This window comes from Hydra vulgaris, chromosome 05 (genome assembly GCF_038396675.1).
Source record: "Hydra vulgaris chromosome 05, alternate assembly HydraT2T_AEP".
NCBI classification, from domain to species: domain Eukaryota; kingdom Metazoa; phylum Cnidaria; class Hydrozoa; order Anthoathecata; family Hydridae; genus Hydra; species Hydra vulgaris.
In genome coordinates, this window is record NC_088924.1 from 43,892,501 (window position 1) to 43,911,664 (window position 19,164).

The 19,164-nt window shown below is 26.9% G+C and overlaps 1 protein-coding gene across 1 annotated transcript in view; it reads right to left on the bottom strand.

The window, feature by feature from the left end:
* LOC100214693 (mitogen-activated protein kinase kinase kinase 2) overlaps nt 1-19,164 on the bottom strand; it is a 36,303-nt gene that overhangs the window by 15,980 nt on the left and 1,159 nt on the right. The window contains exons 2-3 of the mRNA XM_065798260.1: nt 13,511-13,729; nt 8,671-8,800 (exon numbers count right to left, since the gene is read on the bottom strand). Of these exons, the coding sequence (XP_065654332.1) occupies nt 8,671-8,800; nt 13,511-13,729 (349 nt within the window). The remainder of the gene's footprint in view (nt 1-8,670; nt 8,801-13,510; nt 13,730-19,164) is intronic.

The following is a 19,164-nucleotide window of genomic DNA, read 5'->3' on the forward strand; positions in this document are numbered from 1 at the left end:
TATATCTTTAAAAGTCATATTCTTCTTATACGAAATGTTTATAATATGTAAGTTGATTTCAATAAAAGGCAGCATACAACTATTTTTAAATATATTTGATTTAATAATATATTAGCGATATTTTGCTGACCTATTGTGGTCAGCGTCATCAGTTAATAACAAAATGTTACAAAATAACATAAAACAAACCATTTAAAAAGAAGACATTAAAAAGCGTCAAATATAAAAACCAATAAAATAATAAAATAATGACGTCAGTTAAATTTTTGTCAAAATGGGTCTCTATGTTCTTGTTTTAACCTTATCCCTGTCATCTCGATCTAGAACACCTTGCCCAATACCTATCTCATATCAAACTCTTGCTTTGATCTCCAGAGATTCTCTAATTTTTCTTATCCTGTATTCCAGTACGACTACCAATGTCTAAGAATTTAGCCGATCAAAGTTACCATGGCATGTTATGGAATGTTCCATGGCTCCTGAAGTCGACCATTTTTGATTTTTACAAGCTCTTTGGTGTTCGGCACTTCTTGAAATGACTCTCGATTTGGGCTCACTAATATATATATTTCCACATGAGCATTTAAGTAGGTCCCAAAATTCCTCTACACCATTACCTTAATTTCATTTCAACAGGAAACTTTTTAGCTCTCCTCCAAAAGAGCTTTAAACAGTTTTTACAAGCAACTAAGTCTTTTATCTCATTTACACAGATTAACCCTGATTGATGTCAGGTCAGGTTATACTGCTACTGGTAACATGTAACCCAGTACAACCTGCTGTGTGTGTTGCTGCCTTGTAGGATGAAAACTAGAGGTGTAACGGATATGATATCCAGCCGGATTATCCGGCCAAAATGCCGGATAATCCGGTATTCGGACGGATATATTATTAATCTGGCCGGATATGGCCGGATATGATATTTTGGTATTTCCACACTCCATGCGTGCCTACATACTTTATGGATGGCTCGTAACTCCAATTAACAAATTTTATGAAGCAACAAGTCTTATATTACATTAGAAAAAAAAATACATAGAAAATAACAAACAAAATTTCAACAAATAACTAATTTCAAATGAGTAAATGCAAATAAAAGAGTTAATCTATTTTCCTACCATTGTGATGAATGAATAAAAGCATTTCTCCTGTTTTAGGTAATAATCTAGATCTTTTTTTTCTCATAGATGTTACCATATTCTGAGAACATTCTTTCTGAAAATACGGATGATGCTGGAGTGCATAGGTGTTTTAAAGCAATTTCTTTTAATAGAAGAAATTGTTATTCTTGCATCCAAGCCTTCAATGGACAGCATTTTCTGTCTACCAGTGGTTCAGAAATAAATTTTTTTATTTCTTTTCTAATCAAAATCTCATTCAATTTTTTTCTATTTTTCCTTTTTTGGAAGGTATCGTTTTTTCAGATGTTGCATTTATAATCTCTTTAAAACACAATTCAAGTGAGTCTTCTTCCTTTTCAGTATTTACTGAAAACTTTAATTGTGGTGATTCATTTACATGAAAATCTACTTCTTCTGAACAAACTATTGTTTTTTCAAAGGATAAAACATCATTTTCTTAACCAATACTTAGCCTGTTTTTGGTATCGTCATCAAAAAAAGAAAACTTATATATTGGATCTATTGATGTAGCCATAACATAGCATCTATTTTTCGTGATGTGCAAAGACTTTATATCGTTTGCTTCTGCAAAAAATTGATTTTTTAAAGAAGTTTTAAGTTGACTCTGAGTTTTTTGAATACTTAAATCAACTTGACATTTGGACATATATTTATTTAGTGTGCATATATTTGGAATAACAGAGGACAAAGTTGTTATTTCTGAACTCATTTCCTGAGTTAAATGGAAAAAAGGTTTTAGCAGTTTAATAATGCTTGATATAAGTGTCCATTCAAAAGTAGAAAAAGTCATTAAGTCAAAACGTTCTGCTAAGTATAGTTGAACTGGAATTTTTAATTTGTTTAATTTTTCAAGCATCATATAAGTGCTGTTCCATCTTGTTGGGACATTTTGAACAAGACAAAGATTGTCAAGATTTTGTTGTTGCTGAATTTTCTTAAAATTGCTACATGCTAGGGACGAATGATTGAAATGAGTTACAAGTCGATGACATTTTGCAAGGACATCAATTACAATATTTTCACTCATGATTGAATCTGAAACAACTAATTGAAGTAAATGAATGGTACAATGGATTGATGGAATTTCGGCTAGATTACTCCCTTTAACCATATTGCTAGCACCATCTCTTACAAGAAGGTGTCGTCTTTCAACTTGAATTTTCAAGCTATCCCACATACTTTCTAACTTTTCAGATATGTTTACTCCTGTATGGCTTTCAGAAAAATGAGAAGCATGTAATACCACATCAATTCTGTTAAAATCTTTATCAATGCAGTGGCCTGACAATGAAATAAATGATTCGTGAGATATCTGGCATGTCCATATATCTGAAGAAAAGCTTATGTGGTTTGCTTTTTTAACTTAATAGAAATTTTATTCTTTAATTCCATGTAAAGTTGAGGAGTTATTGTTTGGGAAAAATATATTCTACTTGGTAAGGAATATCTAGGTTCTAGATGATTTATTAAATTATTGAAACCTGTATCTTCAACTAAAGTAAACGGCTGGTTGTCTAAGGCCATCATTAACCCAATTTTACGATGAATAGCTTGGGATCTAGAATCATTAATGTTCCATACTTTTTTTGACTTTAAATACTCATCTATTGAAGTCTGCTTAGAAGTTTCACAGGCGATTTCCTCACTTTCTGTTGTACCAGTTGAGAAAACTGCCGGTGTGAGCTGAGCTGTTCTTTTCTGTTCACTTTTATTTCTCTCTTTACGATATTCTTTTGGATGATTTATTTTAATATGGTTATGCAGAGGTGTCGTACTAAAACACTTTTGCCCAGCCTCCTTAGTTCCACGTTAATTTTTTTTTACAGATATTACAGGTTGCATACGCATCACTTGCATCATTTATTTTAAATAATGACCAGATAAAGCTCCTCATTATTAAATTTTCCTGAAATATAAAACTATACCTATTCACAATTGATATTAAATATTTAACTATAATACACACATTTGATACCAAAATATTTGTTGGTATAGAATCTATAATAATAAATGATAATTTGGATATAACGTTATTATCTATACTATAGATAATAACGTTTTATCGTATACACTATTCTTTTATTACAGAACAAATACAATGTTAGTTTAAAAATAATGAATGAAAACTTCTTGCAAAACTCAATTTGAAGATAATAAAATGTAATAAAATTTTGTTGTTTCGAAAAATGATTTCAAAATATTCATTCAAAGAAACGTTTTAATTTCAAAATTCCAATTATGTAGAAGTATAAATTTCTCAAAATTCTTTTATGCATTTAAGAAATTCAGTGTATTATTTTTATTATTTTTGCAAATGTAGCAAAGTATGTATTTTATTCAAAGAAACATACTTTGCCCCATTTGCATTTTTTTTAACAAGTTTTTTTTTCTTATCTGCAATGTATATATAATATATATACCTCTATATATTTTATATATATATATATATATATATATATATATATATATATATATATATATATATATATATATATATATATATATATATATATTATATATATATGTATGTATATATTATATATATATATTTATATATATATGTATATATATGCGTGTATAAATATATATATATTATATATATATATATATATATATATATATATATATATATATATATATATATATATATATACACACACATATATATGCACACATATATATATATATATATATATATATATATATATATATATATATATATATATATATATATATACATATATATATATTATATATATATTTATATATATATGTATATATATGCGTGTATAAATATATATATATTATATATATATATATATATATATATATACACACATATATATGCACACATATATATACATATATATATAATATATATATATATATATACACACAAACATATATATATATATATATAAATATATATATATATATATATATATATATATATATATATATATATATATATATATATATATATACATAATATGAAAGTATGTATATGACAGCTAAAAATATTTGAAATTTAGTTTAAAAAGTTGAGATAATAATAATTCAATGAAACAATAAAAGGGACATAATTTACGAAAGGCTAGATTAGACCCGCAACTGTAATAACATATATTAAAAAAGTTGGGTGCCCCTGCTGAGTCCCAATTTTAGAGAGCCGGGGAAAGCTGCACCCTTTAATCTGTCATTGAGTATGCCTATTGTCACTCTAAATGATATTGTATACAAAATAACTCACTAAAAATGAATCCTTTTACTCAATTCTATTCTGATTAGGCAAATAATGATATTCAATATCAGCATAATACCGGCATATCCGGCCGGATATAAAAATAAATATCCGGCATATCCGTATCCGGCCGGAAACACAAAAAACCATATCCGTTACACCTCTGCTGAAAATACCCAATGCCTTAGGGCTCTTGGTCGAGCAAAGGCCCGAGATGGTGTCTCAATAAAAATACTCATCTTTGGTAGATGTTAAACGCTTCTTGCTACTGTCTTGTAGAAGGGCTCCTAGGCACAGACTTAAGGGGTAAACAGGTCCATCTCAAGACTGCACTCTTTTTGATATTTTTTCTGATCAAATTGACCAAGCCCTCTTCCTTTATCCATCAGCCAATATAGTTGTTGTTAGTGACTTTAATGCTAATCACACTGAATGGCTTGGCTCTCGTGTCAGTGACACTGCTAGTGTTAAGGCCCTCAACTTTTGCCTTTCTTAATCTTAAACAGTCATTTTTCCAACTCGGTTTCCAGATAACCAGAATCATTTACCTTCTCTAATTGACCTATGCCTTGTTTCTGATCCTAGTCAGTGCTCAGTTTCTCCAAATTTACCCTCAAATGCTTCTGACCACAGGGTGATCTCTCTAAAATTATTATCTCATTCTTCTTCATCATTGGAATCCCCCTATATCATTGCACCTAACATGTTTTTACATAACTTCATGGATTCAGGCTGGCATGGAATCTTTTATTCCTTCTAGACAATTCCAAGTCAAGCCTCATTCTTCTCCATGGTTTTCCTCACATTGTGATGCTGCAATTTCCAACCAAAATCCCTACTTCCATATCTATAAGCAAAACAATTCTCCAGAAAATAGGCGCCTATTCACTATTGCAAAAAACTATTGTAAAAAGGTATTGTCTAATGCCAAAGCCAGCTATTCTCAGGTCATGAAATCTCGTACTTCATTAAAAAAATTAGGCTCTCGTAATTTCTGGAGCATCTTTAACAGTATCAATAATAAGGGCAAATCTGATTCCACCTCTCTTGTATGATTCTTGACATTTGTACCACTCCAGCTTCTGTATCAAAAGTGATTTCCTGCTTAGACTCTTCTTCAGTTAGTGGTCCAGACAACATACCTATTGTAGTCTAGCAGAAGTATTCTCTGAAGCTGTCATCTATACTTTCAAAACTATTTAAAAAGTGCTTATCGGAGTCTTCTTTTATGCCTGTTGGAAAGCGGCATCTGTTATCCCTATTTTATAAAATTCTGGAGAGCAATCTGACTCGTCTAACTACCGTTCCAATAGTCTTCTTCCTATCATAAGCAAGGTTTTAAAATCTTTAATTAACAAACAATTAATCTCTCATCTTAAAATCTAATAACTTATTTTCTAATCATCAATATGGATTTCGATCTTTTTGTTCTACAGCTGATTTGCTAACAGTAATAACCAATAGGTTTTATCGTATATTAGATAGAGGTGTAGAGGTTAAGGTTATTGCTCTTGACATTTCTAAAGCTTTTGATAAAGTTTGGCATGCTGGTCTACTCCATAAGCTTTCTTCTTATGATGTATCTGGTAATATCTTTAAGATTATTGAACCCTTCCTTTCCAATCATAGCATAAAAGTTGTCCTTGATGGACAGCACTCTTCTTCATATGCTGTAACTTCAGGGGTTCCTCAAGGTTTAATTCTTAGCCCTATACTCTTTTTAATTTACATTAATGATCTTCCAGATATTCTCACATCTATGGTCCCATTGTTCGAAAATGATACCTCCATTTATTCTTGTCATGATAAGAAGCAAACTCTCTCTGATTGCTTGGAGGGGGCATTTGAGCTTGAAAAGGATCTTACTTCTGCTACAACATGGGGCTCACAGTTGCTGGTGAACCCTAACCCTGAAGAATTCAGATAAAACCCAACTTTGTTCAGCCAATCATTATTGCAATAATTTAGATCTTACTATATTTATGAACAGTAATGTACTCGATGAGTCATCTACCCTTCATCTTCTAGGATTAACTCCTACTTCCGATCGTTCCTGGAAACCATATAACAAATCAGTTACAAAATTAGCATCTGCTAAGGTTACATCTCTTTATGCTAGATACTTTCTTACTCCGGAATCTATTCTTTATATCTATAAATCTCAAATCTGTCCTTGTATGGAGTACTGTTGCCATATCTGGGGCAGATCTTCTAATGATGTCCTTTCTCTTTTAGACAAGGTGCAAAAACGCATTTTTAACATAGTTGGACCTGCTCTTGCAGCCAACCTCTAACCATTATCACACTGTCATAATGTTGCTTCTCTTTCTCTTTCCTACAAATACTATAGTGGGCACTAGTGTCTCTTGAGCCATCTACTAAAATTCATTCTCGTGTTACTCGTCATTCAATTAAGTGTCTTCTTTTTTCGGTGACTGTTCCTAAGTGCTCCAAAAACTCTTTTTTATCTAGTTTTTTTTCCTTGAATATCAGTTCTTTGGAATTTGCTTCTTTTATCTTGCTTACCTGATTCATATAATTAGCAAACTTCTAAGTCATCTGTCAATCGTTATCTTGCTTTACAAACTTCATCTTTTCTCTTCCAGTAACTTCTAACTCTAACAGTGGTTGCTTGCAGCCTTGTTGGAAGCGAAGATGTTAAAAAAGTAAAAATAAAATAACACAGGTATCTGTAAGTGACCTGGTATGTACCTTACCTTTACCAAAAAGTAAAGTGAGCTACTTACATCATATTTAAAAAAGTAAAATCTGCTAATACAAATATTACAGTTTATTGCGCTATGAAAAATTATTATTGCCAAATTATTATTACCACTTATTGTTACCTTATAATAAGTACCAAATGTGTACACTGTATCAATGAAAGAAACCTACCCAAATCTTGAACAGACTTTGAACTGTATTACTTCCATTAATCATTTGTTGTGTATTTATGCTGTTTTAAAAGTAGTTGTTTTGCTTAGTGGGTTCCACTAAGCAAAACAAATCCACAAAGTACTATATTAGTTTATGTCTCTGGCAGAGTCAAGCATGTTGAGAACACTATATTTGAATATATGGATCTTTTAGAAATACAACATAACTTGGTATAAACAATGCTAGTAACTTTCCTTTAGTTACCAGACAAAGTCATTTTTCTGCCACCGCATATCAAAATGGGTCAGTTCAAACAATTTTTAAAACATTTTGGGATTTTAAATGTTACCCTCTGCTTTCTGATGACATTGCTACCATGAAAAATATAGATGTAGCTGCATGGAATTCTTTTTGAATGTTATGCAATGGTTTTCTTGGAGAATGTTTTTTTCTTGGTTTTTCTTTTCTTGGAGATACAAACAGCAAATTACAGTGAACTAGTGAATCTTGTTCCATTATAGTAGTGGATTAGTTTGTTTAATCAAACAAGTGGATCAACTTGCCCAATCAGACAAGTGGATCAGCTTGTTCAGCCATAGTAGTGCACCAGTTTGTTATTCATCCAATATTGTGGGCTGTAATATATCACTCAAATCTTATTTTCTAAACTTCCTCATTTCTTATTTTTAACAACAATTTGGAGGATGCTAGCAACCATCATGTTGAATAGTTTCATCAAAGCGTTACATGATCGGAAAGCAATCACATTACACATTCAAAATGATCTCCAAAAAATAAAAATAAAAGATATTTAGCAATGCTGATTTTTGTTGGATGCTTTAACATGGCTAGCCATGCAAAAAATATAAATCTTAAAACATTTCTAAATACTTCAAAATATTTTTGATAATAAAAGGAATGCATAGTTTTTAATGTTATTAACAAAAACATATAATTTAACATATTTATGCAAATTTTCAAATTAACACTGTATGTTGGGTGTCTGGCAAAAACAGGTACCATTTTCTTTTTCAACATGCACAAATAGGTTAAATCAATTTAATAGTGTGTAATTTCAATAATAAAATTTTGTAATGAAGTGTAATTAGTACGGATACTCTGCAATTGTTTTTTAATAGAAAATTTTATACATTTTTTACATTATTTCATGGTATTTTCAATTATATTTACATATTTTACTTTTTATTTTATTTTTCATGTTTTATGTTTATTTTTGTCTAGTTTGAACACAAAAAACATATTTGTTAAAATATGATTAAAAATGACTTAATTGCTATATAAAAATACTTACTTAAAAATTATTTAAAATGTTATAAAGATTTAAATAATTCATAGAGATTAGATCAAATAATAAGGCAGAAAAAAAAAAAAAAAGAATAAAGAGCTAGCCTTTAATATCCCTGTGTATAATATTTTTACTGTGTAAGTACATCAAACCATCAAGAATTTGATAAGATTTTTCTGATGCAGTCCTCTCATCTAGAGCTCCTTCATTTGATATTTTATCATGAAGAGATCCCTGAAAAAGAATATTAAAAGATTCCATTTAAAAATAATGCTTAGAAATGCATACATATATATATATATACTAATATATATATATATGTATATATACATATATATATATATATACTAATATATATATATATGTATATATACATATATATATATATATATATATATATATATATATATATATATATATATATATATATACATATATATATATACTAATATATATATATGTATATATATATACATACATATATATATATATATATATATATATATATATATATATATATATATATATATATATATATTTTGTATATATTTATACAAACCAAAAATTTTAACTTACCATATATGCTATATATGGATAAAATTTCAAACAATATATATATATATATATATATATATATATATATATATATATATATATATATAAAATACAATATATATAAAATACAATATATATATATATATATACATATATATTTATATATATACATATACATATATATATATATATACATATATATATATATATATATATATATATATATATATATATATATATATATATATATATATATATATATATATATATATATTGTATATAGATACAAACCAAAAATTTCAACTTACCATATATACTATATATGGATAAAATTTCAAACAATTATATAACCATTATTTTTTAATTCTATTTTTTTTTTTTAATTGTAGAGTTATTATGTAGTTTTTAGGCATTTAACAGTTTATTGATACATCATAACACTTTAAATTATAAATAAATATAACTTTACGAACTTTAATAACAATTCTATAAGTATGAAAAGCTACCGTATGCATCGAAAAAATTTTGTGTAGTATTCAGCTTAATTAAATCGTAATATACATATCTTATGCTTTGTTAGACAACGCAATTCTAAGCCAGAGGTTCACTTTCTTTTTACTGATGCCAAAAAGATCTTGAAGACTCTTGGTTGTTTGTTCTGCACACTGATTTATTCTGGGAATTTCCAGTTTCAATGGTTCCTGATTCCAAAAATTTTTTACTGAGTTTAATGCTTTTTTGTGACTGTGCAAACTGCTACATAGCTTCCAATAATCATCTGCAATGTGCATTTTATCAGTAAACCAATGGCCTGCCCATTTGTAAAAGATTAATCTGCAAATATCGAGTAGTGAGTTTCTTCTTCTTGGTAGTAGAATAAGGGCCAAAAGTTCTAGTTTTGCTCACGAAGTTCATCTTGCATTATTTAACTTTTCTGACAATTCACCTTAGTAATTATGTCAAATTCTTTAAAAAAAGTGGAATACCTGAGTTAAATTAAATAAAATAACAAAATTAAATAAATAAAATTTTATACTGTCACGCCATCCTTAGAGTGTTGATTCCTTCATGACATCTTTAGAGTGTCGAAGTCATCTTGCATTATTTAACTTTTCTGACAATTCACTTTAGTAATTATGTCAAATTCTTTAAAAAAGTGGAATACCTGAGTTAAATTAAATAAAATAACAAAACTAAATAAATAAAATTTTATACTGTCACGCCATCCTTAAAGTATTGATTCCTTCATGACATCTTTAGAGTGTCGAAGTCATCTTGCATTATTTAACTTTTCTGACAATTCACTTTAGTAATTATGTCAAATTCTTTAAAAAAGTGGAATACCTGAGTTAAATTAAATAAATTAATAAAATTAAATAAATAAAATTTTATACTGTCACGCCATCCTTAGAGTGTTGATTCCTTCATGACATCGTTAGAGTGTCGAAGTCATCTTGCATTATTTAACTTTTCTGACAATTCACTTTAGTAATTATGTCAAATTCTTTAAAAAAGTGGAATACCTGAGTTAAATTAAATAAAATAACAAAACTAAATAAATAAAATTTTATACTGTCACGCCATCCTTAGAGTGTTGATTCCTTCATGACATCTTTAGAGTGTCGAAGTCATCTTGCATTATTTAACTTTTCTGACAATTCACTTTAGTAATTATGTCAAATTCTTTAAAAAAGTGGAATACCTGAGTTAAATTAAATAAATTAATAAAATTAAATAAATAAAATTTTATACTGTCACGCCATCCTTAGAGTGTTGATTCCTTCATGACATCTTTAGAGTGTCAAAGTTCATCTTGCATTATTTAACTTTTCTGACAATTCACTTTAGTAATTATGTCAAATTCTTTAAAATAGTGGAATACCTGAGTTAAATTAAATAAATTAATAAAATTAAATAAATAAAATTTTATACTGTCACGCCATCCTTAGAGTGTTGATTCCTTCATGACATCTTTAGAGTGTCAAAGTTCATCTTGCATTATTTAACTTTTCTGGCAATTCACTTTAGTAATTATGTCAAATTCTTTAAAAAAGTGGAATACCTGAGTTAAATTAAATAAATTAATAAAATTAAATAAATAAAATTTTATACTGTCACGCCATCCTTAGAGTGTTGATTTTTTTTTTTTGAATTTCAAAAATGGCAAGGTTACTTTTGGTGAAGAGTTTTAAGGAGATTCCAAATCTGCAAAAAAAATATATATATATTTTTAAAAGTAATAACTTGCTGGGTGGGTCAGCGTTGTTTTGAACGGAAAAATGACTAAAATATGACTAATTAACAGGGAGAAACTATAATTAAAAATAAAAATATTTTTCTAAAATCTTTTATTAACTCAATTATTGTTATGTTATGTTTTAAGAAAATTAATTATTTGGTTCAAAAAGTCATTAGAATAAACATAGAAAAGAAGTTTTTGTGTAGGATATTTAAAAAAAAAATCAGGCACTTTTTTCATATTTCAGACAAATAATGTTACGATAAAGTGTGTTGCTCTTTTTCCTCTTTTTATCAAACTTTAAAAGTACCGGAAGTTCAACTTTGTGGGGAATTTTATGGGGAATTTGAATCCAAAAAAAATAAAAAAATATGTCTTGTTGGGGGAAACCCTTAGTTTTCAATGAGAAAATGACTAAAATATGAATAATTAAAGTGAAAATTTTATAAATTAAAAACAAAATTTTTTTTAATTATTTGATAAACTCAATATATACTATGTTTAACTTTATGAAACTGTCATATTTAGTTAAAAAGTCAAAAAAATAAACACATGATGGGTTTTTATGAAGGTTGTTTTTAAAAAAAATTAGTTGATTTTTTCATATTTTAGACAGTGAATAGGTGCGCTGTCTTTTCTAAAACTGATAATAATAAAAACACTTTTGTTATAACAAACAGTATATTATATACTAATACATTTTATAACATATATTATATAATACTGATATCTTTATTAAAATTTACATATAACTAACAATTAATAGTTTATAAATTTTATTAGACTTGGAGTCCAACTAAGTTATATTCAGCATTGTTTGTGCTCAAAAAACCCCCTACTGATTTCTTGTGTTCTTATATATCCAACTCGCTTCTCATGGGAATATGTTATTGCATAAACCTCTGTAATCTAAATTAAACATTAAAAAAAAATTAGCCATTAAAAAATTTTAAATAAGTTATTATATTCTTGTAATTGTATAAAAGAGAAACGTGCTTAACTCAACGCTTGATGGATTGGAAATGGCATGGCCGATCTGGAACAACTGTAGGCTTGTGAAAATAATTTCTAACTTCATAAGTTGTGAGGCTTGTGGTAAGTAATGGTTTGTATATTGAATCTTTCTAACTCAACTAGATTGGTCAATTTATAAGCATCAGTATTTATGCATGGGGTTTTGTGAATTCTTACTGAAACTCTCCAAACTGAGTATTATCATATCCTTCCTTTCTATTCTCTAGGACCTTTTGCACTCCTAACTTCTTTATATTAAAAACATGTTTAAATTTGCTAATTGCTTCGTAACAGTTTGTTATGAACATTTAAAAGCAGTTTGTTTATAAAAATTTTTTAGTACAAAACCAAATCAAAATTTGTTTTTAAACCGAATCAAACTTAAAACAGTTTTGGAAAAAATTAAATACCTTGTACCTGAAGGAAGATTATGCTGCTTTATTATTGCTTTCTTATCTTAACGTGTTGTCTAACCTTTTTTATCTTAACGTGTTGTCTAACCTTTTTTATCTTAACGTGTTGTCTAACCTTTTTTATCTTAACGTGTTGTCTAACCTTTTTTATCTTAACGTGTTGTCTAACCTTTTTTATCTTAACGTGTTGTCTAACCTTTTTTTTTACTGAAGGCTACAATTTTGCATTCATCTAAACAATACCTGCACGCTGACATTTCATAACATTTCTTAAACATCTTTTGAGGTGGTATTTTGTTAAAGTTTTATTAAATAATTATATTGTTTTATATACTTAATGAGCAACTTTTTGTTAATATTACAAAGTATTTATAAAAGAACTTTTTGTAATTGCCCCTAGTTAATGTTTCTGAAGAATTTTTTTTAACTAATACCCACTGTTCCAGGAATTACTTTATTGCTCTGATTTAAAGGGCTTTAGACATTTTTTTTATTTTTTAAGACTATAGACCATTTATATATTATACTTAAACATTCCTAAAATGAAAAAGCTGATTGGTGGTAAATAAAATATTAATTTGGTTTTAAATTAATACTTGTTATGATTAAACTAAAAACAACAAAAATAAAGAAAGATAAACATATATAAACAAACAAGAATAAAAAACAAAACAATTAAGATGAAAAGTTTATAAACAAACTAAATAAATAAAATTTTTTAACCCCTTCCATGAATTCCATTACAATAGAGATTGTTGTGCTAGTATAAGAAGTACCATAGTATTCCACAACTCGTTCATGATTTAATTTTTTGAAAAGTGAAATTTCATGTCTAAAATTTTCCACTTCCTTTTTTGCTTTGTCATTATTATCAACGTTTCCAACCTCAATAGTTTTTAAAGCTAGTTTTTTGCCTGTATTTTCATCTTTGCAAAGATAGACCTAAAACAAAACCAAATTTTTTATAATTTTATTTCACTTACTATCTCTCTTTATATATATACATATATTTATTTTCTTATTGTTTTAGTATTGCTTTTGTTTTGTTTTTATGCTTTTTTAACTGAATGAATCTTTAATAAACAGTTGCAAGTTTAAATAGGTGTTTAGATGACATGTCTTACATCATACTAGAATAGCCAGCTGCCAGGGGCTTCAGTACATACACTGACTATCTCATAGCCTGCTGCCTCAAAGTAGTGCTGCTTTATCAACTGAGGGTTTGGACTGGGGTAGCAATTTAATTTTATATATATATATATATATATATATATATACACACAAATATATATATATATATATATATATATATATATATATATATATATATGTATGTATATATATATATACACATATATGTATATATATATAAACATACATATATATATATACATATATATATATATATATATATATATATATATATATATATATATATATAATATATATATATATATATATATATGTATATATATATGCATATATATACACAACTACAGCTCACGCTCACAACTACCTCCATGCTTGTGTAAACTGGTTTACACAAGCTATTTATGGCTTGTACTAAAGTAAAAAATCCCTAATTTTTTTTCAAACTGCATGTTTTAACTATACTTTTATATTTGATAAATATAATAATTAAAAAAAAAAGAGGCATTTGTTTTATTATTTAGAGTGGTTATGAGAGGAATTATAAATTATTGTTATATTAAATTATTGTTATTATTATTTTTTTACTATTATTGTTGCATTAAAATATGGTTTTTAAAAGAATCCCAAAGTGTGGAGATTAGTTGTGTTCACATTAAAGAGAATGGTCAAAAAAAATGTTTGGGCTGAATTTTTGAGTAAAACAAAATAATAAACATACACCAAGAAAAGCTAACTCTGTAGTTTTACTCAAAGCTTACTGCTTCCTTGTAAGTATGTGTTTAGAGTCTTTAAAATATATGCCACAATTTACAGACTTTATAATTTATTCAAGAGCATTTAATTCCAAAGACTTTTAGTATATGACTTTATTTTAGAATTTTGATAAAAAATCCAAAAATTTTTTTCATCAAACTACAACTTTTTTTTTTGTTATTTCTAAAGAATATTTTTAGTTACTTATTATTATTTAAAAGATTTTTTTTCATCCAAAATTACTTTAGAATTTCTTTAGTTAATTTATTTAAGTTAGCATTAAAAATATGAAAAAAATATTTCAGATATTATAAGCTTGTCTTCTATAATACATATGGATAAGCTTGCCTATTTTTTATTTTAAATTTTAAAGAAAAACTTTTTTAGGTCAATTTTGGTAGTTTTTTGATTGGTAATGTTAAGAGACAGGTTTTAAGTGTAAATACAATAAATAATTTCGAGCTAAAGAATTCTGCAAATATCTTTATTAAATGATGTCGTTACCAAAATTATTTATTAATTAAAAATAATTATGAAATTAAATATTAATTAAGAATTTGTAAAATGTCATTTCGATAGGAGAACAAAAACGTCATAGCAATAAATGGCTTAGATAAACAAGAAAAAAAGTTCACATTGTTTACATAAAAAGAAAAAAAGATTCAGAATATATAATAAAGTGATCAATGTCTTTTTTATATATATTATATTTTAGGAGTGTATCATAAAAATCTTAATTTTATTTGGTTTTTGTGCTCTATAAAAAAACATTCTTATATTTAGCTTCCTATAAAATTTATAGAAAAGTAATACAATTGATGAAAAACGCCTAATTTAAAAAACAAATAAAACAAAAACAAATAACATTGATTCGAAAAAAAAAAAAAATTAATTTTTCGGAATAAAAAAAAAAAACAACCTGAGAACTGAAAAAAAAAAAGGAAACTTTTTCGAATTAAACACGCTCATGGGCGCTCGCAGGTTTTTTTAATGTTTCAAATAGGACACTTTCACACATTGTGCAAACTCCAAACTTAAGTATGTTCATACCTATGCCAAACAAAGAGGCCTTGCAAATACTTGGGATGCTGGAAGCCTGGGAACAAAAAAAGCCCCAAAACCCTGCCCAAACCTGAGGGCACAGATGTAAATTTTTCAACATTATTATCTTTAATCTAAAACTAAATTTAAATTTATTGACAAATTTTAAATTTCATGGAAAAATATTGTAAATTACAAATGTTATAACCATGCAAATTTTCCAACCCCCCAAAATGAGGGGGAGTATGAAAATGTTCTATCTGAAACATCAAAAAACCCTGTAGGCTCATGAACACGCTTGATTAAATTATAACGTCTGTAGATTGCGGCACATATTTCAAAGACTTTAAAAACAAACGCTAACATGGAGATGGTGAGCTTCAAGTAAAACTACAAAGTTAAATCTGCTTGATATACATTTATTATTTTGTTTTTCTTAAAAAAATTCAGCCTAAACGTTTTTATTAAAAGTTCTTTTTAATATGAACACAATTTGACTAGAAACTTTAGGATCCCTTTTAAAAATTTATGCATTTTTATTGTGTTACTTGCTCTTTGCATGTAAAGATAGAATGAAAGAGAAAAAAATAAATCAAACTTTGAATGAATGAGTTTGATATCAGAATTATTTAAATCACCTTGGAAACTTCTTAAAATTGGTTGCAATCAAAATTAATTATTTCTAAATATAATATTTTCATTTTTTATATGTTTATATTATATATATAAAATGGAAAAAAGCATCTATAGAATAATAAGAAATTATAACTATGTTCATTTTGCTTTGTCATCATAATAATAAAAAAAATAAGAAGATAGCTAAGAGTTATAAGGTTTTTTTGATGTTCAAGGAAAAAAACTGGATAACTAAAGGTTTTTATAGCATGAAAGGACAGATTCATTAAAAGGATGCAACTTGTTGAATAAAAAGCGAACCAAGAATGAGTTTTTGATAGTATTTGTTAAAAAATGAAAGAAATGAAACCTTACAACAATGGGAGAGTGGCTCAAGCTTGGCAAATAAAGCAGGTCTAATTATATTTACATTGTGCTTTTAGACTTTGTTTGAGAGTAAGCGGGTTGATACTCATCAATATTGGATTTCCAACATTTCAATATAGGTTTCCAATATAGGTATTTCTGAAATAGGATTTCCAACATTATTGCATAATTTTTTTGCAGTAAATAAATGAGTTTTGTTGTCTAACAAAAATTGTGGATTACAAGTACAGAAATTAGATCCATAAGCCACTGTGAGACTTAGGCTGTTACATCTGATTAAAAATTGGCTGCTTGTTCTAAGCAAACAAAAGTGAAGATTTTTTTGTTGAGACACGAGTATAAAGTTGAGTTGTCAGCAAATAGAGTCACTTTAGATGTAAAATTTTCATGAAGAGTGATATTGCAGATAAGAAACAATACAGGCAAAGAGAGAACCTTGTGGTATCCTAAAAGTTACTTGAAATAAAGAAGAGTAGGCCTTCAAGGATAAGTTTAATACTGTAGTAAGAAATAATTTAAATTCTCAAAACAGAGTGAAGACTAATTGTTAGATAGTTGGAGAGGTCAAGTTGTTTTCTAGAGTTTTTAAAAATTTGAACCACCAAGTTTTCTGGAGAAAATTTTTTTAAGACTATGATGAAAATCTTGTATAGAGCAATAACTGACAAAGTATTTCATTGAGAATTAATTTTAGCACTGGAAGCCAAAGTGATTGTGATCGGAAGAGTATAGCCATTAGATTCAAGAGTCAAATTAGAGTAAGATCAGACTCATTAATTAAAGATTAAATGTTAGACTTACTTTAGCTAATGACACTGTTGAAGACTAACCAAAAGTCTATAGAACCAAACATCTTAGATAAGATAGAAGATTTAGTAAATTGAGAATAACGGAGTTTAACATCCGACAGAACCTTTTAACATTGGTTTCTTGGAATTATAAAAGGGCATTTGTTCTTAAGAGAGATGTTCTTGTAAAAAAGATAAAAAAAAAAATTAATATTTAATAAAGCAACTGCTCAAAATGGTTAAAAATGTGGAGTAGAATAAGGCTTGACTTAAAATTGATAGAGATGGGATTTATGCATACATATTATGGATATAAACACATATGCTTGCTATTTATTTGATGCTGCAATACAACATCATTTCATATTTATATAAACTTTAGTATTTATATGGCTTAGTATTTGTCAAATAACTAGATATATATACAAAATATAACATGAATTTTGAATTAAAAAAAAAATACTTAAGGATGTATGTTTATGCAACCCCGGTCACAAACGAAGGCCTGGCTCTGGTCAAATATCAAATTCAGTTGCTTACTACCTCTAATATTAGAAACCACACACATATATATATGTGTATATACATATATATATATATATATATATATATATATATATATATATATATATATATATATATATATATAAACACACACAAATACACACACACACACACACACACACACACATATATAAATAACTCTTAAAAAATTATAAAAACAAATGACCAAATTAAATTATCCCCATTCCAAAGAAATTTATTTAATAATTACTTACTGTAACTTCCCATTAACTAAAAAAATATAGTAATTAAAAATTTTCTTTTATTTTATTTTTAGTTATAATAATTTATAACTTCCTAAATAATATTTTTTTCTATAAATTGAAGATTTAGTAACTCTTCCTGATGATCCAGCAATGGTGAAACTTCAAGTTGAAGAAAAAAGTTAGATAAGTGTTTTTTACTAATTTATTATTGCTCTGTTCTTTAAGAACATTGAGCACTCTATTTGTAAAATATACATACATAATTTACATATATATATATATATATATATATATATATTTATATATATTTATATATATATATATATATATATATATATATATATATATATATATATATATATATATATATATATATATATATATATTATTATTATTATAACTCCATTCACTGGAGTTTATACTCCAGTGAATGGAGTATAAACTCCAGTATAAATAAACATCTAAGAAACATTAAATATTAAAACATTTTTTACATTTTTAAAATGAAAATAGTTTTGTAGTAATTTAGTAAATTTTTTTTATTAATTACAAGACCTGAGACTACTGCCCTAGGAATTAAGAAAAATTAGGATGGCAATATTTTGGCGACCTTAAACTGTTAGAGGTCTGCAAGAAAAATTTGACACAGGTTTTACCATAGAACATAGAAATGAGATCGGTAATTTTTTCTCAACCTCAAACACTTTTAGGTCAATAGTTAAGTTGCCATTGCCTAATGCCAACTCTAATTTCCAGTGCTATAGATAAATACATAACCCGAATGGTTTTTTCTTAATTTGTTTATAATAACATTAAAATGGCAGACGATTAAAAATATCTGCATTTAACATTCATACAACAATAAAAAACT